Source organism: Lytechinus pictus, chromosome 2 (genome assembly GCF_037042905.1).
Source record: "Lytechinus pictus isolate F3 Inbred chromosome 2, Lp3.0, whole genome shotgun sequence".
Lineage (NCBI taxonomy): Eukaryota > Metazoa > Echinodermata > Echinoidea > Temnopleuroida > Toxopneustidae > Lytechinus > Lytechinus pictus.
The window spans coordinates 10798623-10810841 of record NC_087246.1 but is presented as its reverse complement, the minus strand read 5'-3'; the positions used below and the strand labels follow the sequence as shown (position 1 = coordinate 10810841).

The 12219-nt window shown below is 33.2% G+C and overlaps 1 protein-coding gene across 1 annotated transcript in view; it reads left to right on the top strand.

Annotated features, from left to right (window-relative positions):
- The window catches only part of LOC129275658 (uncharacterized), an 83280-nt gene that overhangs the window by 68684 nt on the left and 2377 nt on the right, over nt 1–12219 (top strand). The window contains exons 2-7 of the mRNA XM_064109283.1: nt 1016–1084; nt 2286–2354; nt 9942–10028; nt 10565–10648; nt 10982–11065; nt 11402–11464. Of these exons, the coding sequence (XP_063965353.1) occupies nt 9979–10028; nt 10565–10648; nt 10982–11065; nt 11402–11464 (281 nt within the window). The 5' untranslated portion in view covers nt 1016–1084; nt 2286–2354; nt 9942–9978. The remainder of the gene's footprint in view (nt 1–1015; nt 1085–2285; nt 2355–9941; nt 10029–10564; nt 10649–10981; nt 11066–11401; nt 11465–12219) is intronic.

The window sequence follows — 12219 nt, the reverse complement described above, 5'->3', positions numbered from 1 at the left end:
GTTAAACGGTGATTTGATAAATAGAGTTCAATTCACCAAATGCTTAGGAGTTTTGATAGATGAAGAACTGAAATGGTCAAACAAATTGAAAATGAATGTAAACTTACTCAGAACAAAGAACAAGTCCACATCAACAAAAGCTGATTTGAATAGAAAGAGTAAATTCAAACAAGTATAACTGAAAATTTCTTCAAAATCGGATGCAAAATAAGAAAGTTATAACATTTTAAAGTTTCACTTAATTTCACAAAACAGTTATATGCCAACCTGTTCGGTATGCAAATGAGGGGACCGTTGACACCACCCACTCACTATTTCTTTTGTATTTTATTATATGAAATATTTTGATTTTCTCGTCATTGTCATGTGAAACAAAGTTTCATTTCTCCCTGAACACGTGGAATTCCATTATTTTAACATTTTGTGGTTCAAGCAAGGAGACCCTAATGGTCAAATTCGTAAATATCGAAATATTGTATAATTCAAAAAAAAAATATTGAGTGAGTGACATCATCGACTCTCATTTGCATATCACTGAGTTGAGCATAGAACCGTTTTGTGAAAAATAAGCGAAACTTTAAATTGTCATAACTTTCTTATTTCACATCCGATTTTGATGAAGTTTTCAGCATTTTTCATGATTGATTTTTCTCTATTTATTTAAATCAACTTTTTTTCTGGGGTGGACTTGACCTTTGAATATAAAGCTTTGAAATGTAATTTTTTTTTGGAAAATAAAAATAAATCAAATATTCGACACTATTTACAACTGATCTGGATTTAATTTGAATACTTTAAATTTAGGGGTTAAATGTCAATGGATTTACTGGACAAGCTGAAAGGCACAGATTTAAGAGATATAAAGCATGATAGGAACCAAAAATTTATGATCTAGACAATACCAATAACAACAGGACAGGGGTATATAGGCCCACTTTTAGTTCTTGGATATGAGAGTTCTGTTGAGAAATACAAGATCATCTTCTTCACATTTGACTCTTATTGTCATCCTTAGATGCTAAACTTGCTTCTTCTAGACATCGCCATGCAGCTCGTCCACCATCACATATAAGAAGTGCAAGAGGTAAGTTGATTTTCTAAACGGTCAATGAAAGTCATATCCATCCAAAGAACGATTCCATGCTGCGTCATACGGAACATTTGACAACATATATTTTTTTTACATAAAAATGAAAAAAAAATATTTTCTTGATTGATGGAGATCCTTAGGGAGTACCAGTAGGGGAAAGAGATTAAAATGAAAAATAATATCAGAAAATAACAGAAAAAAAGAGAGAAGAAACCAAAAGCATGGAATCGCCTCAAATATCAAATTGGATAGCAAAAAATCACTTCAGAATTACCGAGAGCTATGTCTAGAATTTTAGTTTTCAGTGAGCTTCCAAAAGGTACTGTAAGACATACAAAATTCTATGTTCTGACATAAGACGGGGACATTATATCAACCACAAAAAAATAACATTAATGACAAGGTACACAAATCAAAACTTTGACCAAAAAAAATCCTGTATAAACTGTAACGTTTAGTTATTGAAAATTTAAATGAATTACTGTAATGTTTAGTTCTTAAACATTAAATTGTACTGTAAGGTTTATTTCTAAAACATTTTTTAAAATGCATATAATGCATGGTCGGTCACTATCACATTCAGATCTTGCAAACATGAAATAACATCTTCAAAAGATTTCATATATATAGTTACTTTTATATAATATTTTTTAATAATTGGGACATTGTATATGACATTCGTCAAAATGATAACAATAGTAATAAATTGAATTTGAACGTTAAGCAACCTATAAAGGCAATTTGAACATTTATCTTACAAAGTTATTGAATATCAGAAGGGATCCCGAGAAATTCATTTGATTCCATGTTTGAAATTTATTTTACACGACAAAAAAATTCCACTACCGGCGACATTTATTGTAAATTCAACCAAACTACAGTATATTAGATTTAATATCGTACATTTCATATAACTGTGTTTGAGAGTGATTCTTAATGACAAATCGATTGTTAATTCAGCCAAACTACTATATTAGATTTAATATCGTAAATAATCATACCTGTGTTTTTGCATATTTTTCTTTCTCTTTCATTGATTCAAAATTTGTAAACGAATAAACTTTGGATTTACCGAAAATTTACAGGGACTGATAAGAGACCTTTTTTTTTAAATATCAATAATTCTGAATTTGATGGATTTTAATCCTTTATACTTCTTTTCATACTCTGATACTGATTCAAATTATGATCCTAGATTCTGCAGGACATCGTCATGAAGCCCCTCCTCCTCCAGCACATGTTATAAGTAAAAGAAGCTCGAGGGGTAAGTTATTGTTATAAAGTGAACTAGAATCATTTTGGCGTCACTATGGGAACCATGTTCCTACTACCTCCGTACAATTATTTGTTCATTATATAAATGTGTTATTGACTGAGACATTGTATATTTGACATAATTTTGTCAAATGATAACAATAATGATAATAATAATAAGGAAAAGAAGAAGAGGAGGAAGAAGCAGAAGAATAAGAAGAAAACTGAATTAGAAAGATAACATATATGGTTAAGTAGCCTCTCAAGGCCATTCGACATGTATTTCACAAAATTGATTATCGGATGGCATCCTGAGACATTCATTTAATTTCATGCTTCCAAATTTGCAGGACAAAAAATATAATCAACTAACGGCAACATATTTGTTTTTTATTTAATGAAAAATCGATTGTAAATTCAAGCAAACTATATTAGATTTAATATCGTACATTTCATATATCTGTGTTTGAGTGATTACTTAATGACAAATCGATTGTTAATTCAGCCAAACTATATTGGATTTAATTAATATCGTACTGTTCATAGATCTGTGCTTTAGAGTATATTTATCTTTCTCTTTCATTGAATTCAAAATTTGAAAACGAATGAGCTTTGGATTTACCAAAACATTACAGGGATTGATAAGAGACCTTATACTAATATTTCTAAATTTGATGGATTTTAATCCTTTATACTTCCTTTCTTACTATGATACTCATTCAAATTACGATCCCTGTGATTCTATACAGGACATCATAAAGTAGCGCCTCCTCCAGCACATGTTATAAATAAAAGAAGCTCGAGGGGTAAGTTATTGTTATAAACTGAACTAGAATCTTGTTGACATGACAGCCGAGTCCTTGTAACAAGTAACAACATATAAATATATAGGTTGTTCAATAAAGAGTAACTGTTGAACTTGTAGTGTTCACACACGCACACGACAAAAAGGTAAAATTTTCGCGAAGCTAAAATCTATTTTTTTTATGTGTGCGTGTATATATATAATATATGGCACGCTATTTATAGGGAATCAATACATAATATATCTCGCTCTCTAAATTCCAAGGATCTCAAATTGATCGGCTGTGAATAGTGACCAGCCGACTTTTTAATTTATTTTACATCGTAAGGATTAACTTTTAAATATCAATAGATCTAAATTCAAATCTTTTAGATTTATATTTAAATCAACAAGGCTTCAATCTAAATCTATTTTTCCCTAATCTGAGGTATACTGCAAAACAATTGTTTGTGTTTTTGTTTTTTGTATGGGTGCAATAGTGGCGAAAATAGTATTGGCAGAGAGATGATTAGATACAGGAAACAACTTTCACGGGTGTCAATTGGTATTTATGTCGGAGATAGCCTAAAATATAGGCGGAGGCTGCAGTTCAGCCCCGGAGTTCAGCTTCTTCGCTGTTATATCATTTTTTTATGGTTTTTAATGTTATGATATCGATCATCTTAATTGCATTTATATTTCAAAATAAAAATAATTTCAAATATTGCACTGTCATAATGAGTCTCATGATTAAACAGTATTCTATTTTATTTCCTTTGTTACTTAATCAAACTAGTGTGAAAATGAATAATTTTGAACCTTATAGGGACCAGTGGTCTAATAAGAGAATTTTTGTCAATCTGTTCAGAAATCTAAGGAACGACATATATATATATTTCTATATGATTCCCACTGAAATCTGCAGGTGCATTAAGAAATCGTAATCTGGCTCATCCTCCTCCGCCTTCGTCAAAATGAAGATACATGTCCCCGTCATTGGGTTGCACCGATTGAACAGAGAACATGTTAAACAAGTATAACACCGAAAATGTACAAACGGTCAATTTAAAGTCTGACATTTTGTCAGAAAAAAGTGATGTGCATATTATGGCCGATTATAAAATTATTTGGGTCAGTATCATACACTCAAAAAAGCAAAAATGTTAATAAACATAAACAAAAGGTTAGAAAATTTTGACTAGTAAGAAGCACTTCCCCTCATATACATACCTCTTCGATTTTAATTTTGATCCAACTAGGTCGAACGAATATAACAAAGATAAGGTATCTATATCACTTCTGTGTAATTATAATATTGTATTAAGATTATTTTGGACAGCATTGGATATACACGTAGTTAAAAAAAAGAAGAGCTAGCATACATTTACCTAATTATAAAATATGTGTCGATTTCTATTTACATTTCCCAGATATTTCTATGGGGGAGAGGATTGTCAGTATTGAGATGAATGATTGAATACTTCACTTGGATGGACCGAACAACTTTTCTATGCCATGTAACCACCAGAACTTCGATTATATTTTTTAAAAAATCAGTTGTACAATGCTCCACACTTGTACTACAGCATGATGATATTTTCTTTAATTTGAAAATTGTTTTCATTCATGTTCTGAATGAAACTTAATCTATCTGGCATGTATTTGCATAAAAATTAATAAACATTCATATTTGAAGCAATACTGATTCATCAATGTATTCATGTCGAAGGGAATATAGTTCCTGAGATTTTTCAAGGACATCCCCTTCCTCAGGGATAAAATGTTCATGAAAAAATATATATTTCATACTTTCTGCGTTAAAGTTATTATCACCGAGGAAGAAAAGGTCTCTGAAAATTTGAAGGAGATCAATTCCAATTGGCAACGCTGCATTTAATCACATGTAAATAACGTCAAAGTCAATGTTTGTTAGATGAAGTAGCGTATAATAATGCAGGATTATAATTTCCCTATCAGGAAATGCAAATATGTGCTTAATTGAGATCTTCCTCGTAAATCAGGATGATCGTGATCGTGATATTGTTAGCTTTGAATTTTTTTTTGTAAGGAAGTTATTTTGATGTCATTTTAACTAGTATTTCATAGCATAATGTAAAACAAAAAAGACATTTCGAAATTCTTTGTGGTGTTTTATCACTATTCTCGAGCATCTGAAAAGAAATGATATACCTATAGTAAATACAAATAAAACTTTCAGAAAGCAAATCACGTAGTATTCTCTTCATTATGACTCTTCTCTATGCTACAACAATCACACCAACCAAAACGACCAGCAGACCGATCAGTATTATTTCGATAACACAAACAAATCAAAAGAGCATAACGCTTAAACTTTCATCAAAAATCGGACGTAAAACAAGAAAGTTATGACATTTAAAATTTTTGCACAACTCGGTATTATACAAATGGGAGAATCGATGGTGTCAATCAGCCGCCATTTCTTCTTTTTTATTGTCTGAATTTTTTGCCGATTTGAAAATAAGGAACTTGATTGAACCATTAAAAATGTTAAAACAATGGAAATAAACTTTGTTTCACATGAAAATGAGGAGAGAATTCAAATACTTCATATGTCATAAATACCAAAGAAGTAGTGAGTGATTCCATCAGTTAGGTCCCCTCAGTCGCGGATCCCGGCAGTGCCCTCCTCGGAATATCCTGGATCAGCCCTGGGTCACCTATTTTGCATTACGACCAGCATGTGCATGTAACTATTTTGCAAATAAGCAAAACCTTAAATATCATTAAATATCATTGCTTTCTTATTTTACATAAATTTTGATGAAATTTTGTGGTAAACTTGTTTGATTTTTCTCTCTTCATTCAAATCCATCCAATCCAATCAAATAGTCATTTCATATATAATGTATAGCGCGCCTTTTTCTTTCAGTTACAAAGCGCTGCACACACGCTGCTCCACGTTTGGGCCACTTTAAAAAAATTGTATCTTATACGGCATAAATAATTCGAGCGCGAAAGCCGAACTCATATTTTGTTAAACATTTCATGTACTGACACCTCAACGGAACACTCTAAGCACTTTCTGTAATCGTGAACAAGATATCTATAATATATTCATGCGAGCGCGTAGCGCATGCTGAAATTTTTATACTGACCTGAAAATGGTACATGTTACAGAGTGTTTTTTTTTATATGACTGTAAGAATATTCATGAAGCGGATACTCTCACAAACCAAGATGCGAGCGCGCAGTGAGAGCTGATCTGTTTTGATGATCAGATCTAAAAAAGGATATTTTCAGGATTTTTATGTAAGAATCAATGAAGAGAAAAGGCACTTAATTCCCAAAACCAAATAATGCGAGCTGAAATTTTTTAACTGAGCAATTTTTTAAATTCATGAACATGTTTAAATCAAATATAATATTGAAAACTCGATGTACGACCAGGATTATTTTGTTTATTGACTTCAAAGATCCTTGGTTTTCATGGCTTTTAATTCATGAAAAACACCCTCCTTTCTTTTAAGTTCCAGCCTTTCAGTATAAGTTATGCCGCAAAATGGCCTCATCCATTTCCTCAAATAGTGCTAAAAAAATAAGTGAAATAACAAATGCGTTCTGGGACTTTTTCTATTAAAAACAAGTGGAGCGCCTCTGGCAGTCTCGGCTGCATTACGCGATTCAATATAGTAGCAGTGCTGACTTTGAAAACGACTATAGAATAATCATTCACACACACAAAACAAAATTCATGATGATAAAATACTATGTTCACTGATCCTAAATGACATTTGATCTTGATCGTGTGACCAAAGACTTGTGCAAGACGTTCAGTGATAGATTACCCTTAATGGCCGGTATTCTCAAAGGAGGTTTAGTTAGCCCGGGTTAAAATTTAAACCATGGACTAATTAGCCCGGGCTAAATTTTAGTCCATGGTTTAAACCTCGGTGGTATTCACCAACGGTGGACTAACTAAACCATGGTTTAAATTTTAGTCCATGGACTAAAATTTAAACCATGGTCACTGAGCATGCTCAGTTACAGGATGATTTCTGAGCATGCTCAGTGCAAACTTTTGTTGCATATTAATTAATTAATAAATAATCATGGAGGATACGGGAATTAATAAGAGGGACAGGAAACAAAATTGGCAGAATTGTGAGAAGAACTATTTGATTGAATTAATTGCAGATAGGATTCATATAATCAATAATAAGGCTACAAATCACACAACAAATTCAAGGAAAATAAATGCATGGAAAGAGATATATCAACTATTTGTTACTAAGTATGGACAGAAGTGGAGCATGACTCAAATGAAAGATCAGTGGAAAAGGTGCAGGGTTACTGCGAAAAAGGAGTATGGGGCATACGCCAGAGATATGAGGAAAACTGGGGGTGGGCCTCCACCAAAGACCCCCTCCCAGATGACTGAATTAATCAAGGACATTTGTCCACATGATTTCACGCAATTATTCAATCCCTTCGATGACGACGCCGATCAGGACAATGACGCGATATCGGCGTTGGAGTTCATCGTCGGTCGTGATCGCGGGTGAGCAGACGATCGATAATTAAATTTCTCATTTACCGGTACTCAACTCAAGTTCACTTTTAGAAACCGAAAAGTGTCACTTTTCCTGCCTTAAATCTATGAAGCATATTAAGGTGATACAATAATCTCCCCCCAAAAAAAATTATAAAAAACTCTACCCAATATTAAAGAGCACACTGGATAGACAGTACATAACACTGAAGCATTGAGAAGTCTTAACCAAAATCATGTTTCCCAAGTTCAAACAGATCCGCAGCGCTGAAGTGAATAGTCCCGTACAAGCAAACTTGTGTCCTGACGATTACGTTGCCAAAACTTGAAGTTAGTTGAACTTGACAAAAATGGTAATCTAGATCTACATCAAAGTTTAAGAATTGTCATTACCTTAATTGGTACAAACTCAATCTTATTTCAGCCCACGAATTTGTGGCATTGATCCTTAGCAATTCACGTAGGAAGTAATGATTTCGTTTACTCAATTTCCGTCAATAACAAGTGGTGTAGACTCTAGATCTGATTCGATTTCGTTTAAAATCGAGTTCAAAATGGGCGCTATATATGGGATGACCGATGACCTGGCGCAGACTGCTTTAATTTTTTATTGAGAGAGTTCAAGAGTCATCAATCAGACTGTCTAGCTCCGCGCACAAAAGTCAAGACTTTTCCTTTATATTCTTTCACAAAGAATTTCCCATTTATTTGGTCTTCTACATTGTTAAATTGGATTGTGAGGGGGAAACAAAATCTGAAAATGCCACATCTACGTTAGATATGAAATGCTTAATTTTCCGGTATGATTGATCAATTTATTTGATGTTTGTTCATGATAAATTGTTGCCATTAATTTTATCGGCGTATAACCAACTGGATGACTGGATTTACTCAGTTGACTCGATTAAACATAGATCTACATCCCTCCCTCAATATACGGTACTCCCTCTCATACCCTTCCTGAAACTTTGAAAAAACTACAGATGTGGATTTGATTTTATTGATTAAAAGTAGCATAGGCCGCGCCGCGAGGCATGATAAGCCCAAAATTTTGAGGGAAACAAACATGGTTTCGAGAAAAATTTCTTAAAATCAGTGGCAGCACCAGGATTTTTTAAATGGGGGGTGTGCGAAAGATTTTTTTTTTTTTGGGGGGGGGGGCAGAAAGCACCGTAAGCATTTTTTTTCTGGGGTCGGGGTTAATATACGTGCGTAAATATTTCGGAGAATCTCGAAAGCGAGGGAACAAAGCAACCAAGCTATAGTCATGGGACACTTTTGCATTTGAGAAACTGTTCGAAGGATCCGATCGTGCACACTTTTTTGTGAATTTATGAAAATTTTCAGTAAAAACAGGAAGTTGTCTAAATTTCGGTTAATGTACCCCCCCCCCCCTTGCATACATTTTTTTTTGCTTGTATTTACCATACATTTTTTTTTAATATTTTATTCAGGGGGAGGGGGCTACGGTCCTGACTGGGGAGGCAAATGCCCCCCTTGGCGCCACCACTGAATAAAAGTTGTGGGTGGGGGGAAGCGTTAACATTTTATTATGACAACCCAATTTTCTGTTTCCCCCTTTTCCTTTTTCCCTTACTCCCTTTTTTGCCCCCCCCCCCCCCGCAATCTATATGCCTGTAAAATATAGCACAATTATCCCCTCAGGTAGGCCTACATGGACAGTTTCGTACATATGGGGAGAATTTTTGCTTCTTTGATCTGAACCCCCCCCCCCCTTAAAAAATAAATAATAAATAAAATAACATTAAAAAATAACAATTAAAAAAAAGTTATGAAGAAAACATACAAATCACACGCTTCTCTGCATTTCCCTGTTGGATTTCCTTATAAGCTCTGTCAGAAATTAGAGGATCATCTGTTGAAAAGGGGGCTCATTCGTCGAAACGGGCAAAAAGTAAAAATAATGGTTGAAAGCCTCCACTCCCAGATTCATGACTGAAACATGGGCTTTTCATCAGAAGCGTTGTGTCAAAATTCAAAATTTTGAGGGGATTGGTTTTTAAAAAATCTAAAAAGTTGCAAACGAGTAAGGCGAACAAGTAAAAATGCTGTCCCTTATTTTACATTAAAAAAACAAATTTTTTGATAGTCATATCATATTTTTAGTCTTTTTATTTTTTTTCATGGTCTTGAAAATTTTGGGTTGGTCCACGGTCGCATCTGTACGGCAGCGCTTTCAATTTCATTTCATTTGCTAATTAAAATTCATCATTGCATTTAAAAATTTAAAAATTTTGAATTCTTTTTCCTTTCAAACCAAGGTCCTGCACACCCCCACAACGATCATGTACTCCCCTCATGCCCCTGGAAGTCGATTGCTCCACAGATCTAGAGGATGGTGAATTGAGGTAACTTAAAAATGTATTATCAACAATCTCCGTGAATTTCTTGATAACTATGTCTATCCTCTTTTCATGGAAACATGAAAACTGAATGTTTCGAATGCTCTACTGGTATTCAGAATTAAAAGTATTTTGCTATTCCAATACCATCCTGAAATTTATGCGATTGGAATAACTGTTGGATTGGATACAGAATATGTACATATAATCATGGGCTTAAGCATGATTTAGTCGGAACATATAGTGGACCCAAAATTGACCAGAAAGGTATGTGGTAGGTATTCAAAAATAGGTGGTCGGCCCGCAGAGCAGCTCGTCATGAAAGTACTTGTCCATGGAACTTGTTAGAATGTTTCCAAAAGAGAGTCCTTGGTACTAATTTAGTATTAAAAATTGACTGGCATTAATAAACATGAACATTTATGAGGAAATATTTGTTAGGGTTTCTTAGGGTTTCAATTAATTACATTTTTCCATTCTGAAATATGCATGTTGTTTTTCTAATTACCAGCCCATACATTACTATTCTTTACTCTACTCAGCTACCAGCAAAAGAATGTCCAATCTGCAAATTTTGCATCGCTGGACTTAACCGTCAACCATCAACCATCAACCTCTGGAGCAAGGTATTTTTAAAAGGAATAAGAACTCCTATTCATTAAATATATTCAATTAACTGAGAGATGAAAATTAACTTTTTATATCACTTACTTAAAATTTGTTCATTTTATTTCAATATTTGATTTAATCATTCTTTCTTTCTATCTTGATGGTGTGGGGGGGGGTGGGTATGTGAACCAATGTCAACACTATGGAACAATTTTTATGCATGAAAACATTAGAATTAATCAGATGAATCTTTTTTTTTCTTTCGATAATAATATAGGAATGCATGTAGAAATAACATGTTAATAAATGCTCTATTTCTAACCAACCATACGTTACTATTCCTTACTCAGCTACCACCAACAGACCGTCCAATCTACGAATTTGGCTTCCCAAGACTTAACCGTCAACCATCAACCATCAACTTCTGGAACAAGGTATTTTTCTAAAGGATTAAGGATTCCTATTCATTGATCTATTAAATATATTCAATAAGTGGAGATGAAAATTAACTTTTTATATCACTTACTTAAAATTTGTTCATTTTATTTCAATATTTTATTTACTCATTCTTTCTTTCTATCTTGATGGTGTGGGGGGGGGGGGTATGTGAATCAGTTTCAACACTTTGGAACACATATGTATGAAAATTGATATGATGAATGTATTAATTTGTCTTCTTTCCGTAAAGATATATAAATGCATGTAGAAATAACAGGATAATAAATGATTAATTTATAACTATCAGCCATACATTACTATTCCTTACTCAGCAACCAGCAACATAATGTCCCATCTTCCCTAACTGACTTAACACCGTCAACCTCTGGAACAAGGTATTTATTCATTTCAAATTCATTGTTTCATATATTTTATTAATTATATCAAGTGAGCTGTGATGGCAATTAAAGGAAAATCTAACCTTTGTCTGAAAGCAGAAAAATCAAACAATCAGATAAACTGAAGTTTGAATTAAAATGTTAATTGAAAATAATTAAATTAATCACTTCAGGTTATTTCAATAACTGAGCATAACAAAGTAAATGGGGAGGGATGGAGATTCCTAAGCCTGACTCATACACCATTCACCAACTGTCATCTTCTTCATCTGCTAACTACCTGAAGCAAATATGAATAAAGGATAGTTAATAAATGAAATTACATCCTCTCACAATCTTCATAACCAATCCAAGTTGATCAAACAATAGTTTACCAGAGTATGACAAACATTTTAATTTAATGTTGAATGAAACTCAGGTCACATTTATTAAAAAAAAAACAATTGCTACAAAGCTTGTAATATTCTGAAATTTTAATATGAATTCAACATTTACAGACCAGAATTCAAACAGTAGTTGGTATGTAAATAAAATCATCAAACAATAGTATCTTGGAATCCCTTAATTTGATTGGCTGTAGGTTTTTACCATGGTAGTTACCAGTCAACAGGTCCATGGTTGTAGACCACAATATGTTAACATGCATAAAAGCATAATTTAATGTTATTTTAATTTATCTTGAATTCATCTACATCAAAATAAAAATAAATTGCAGGAATTCTATTCTTGAATTCACCCTATTCACTCTTTAA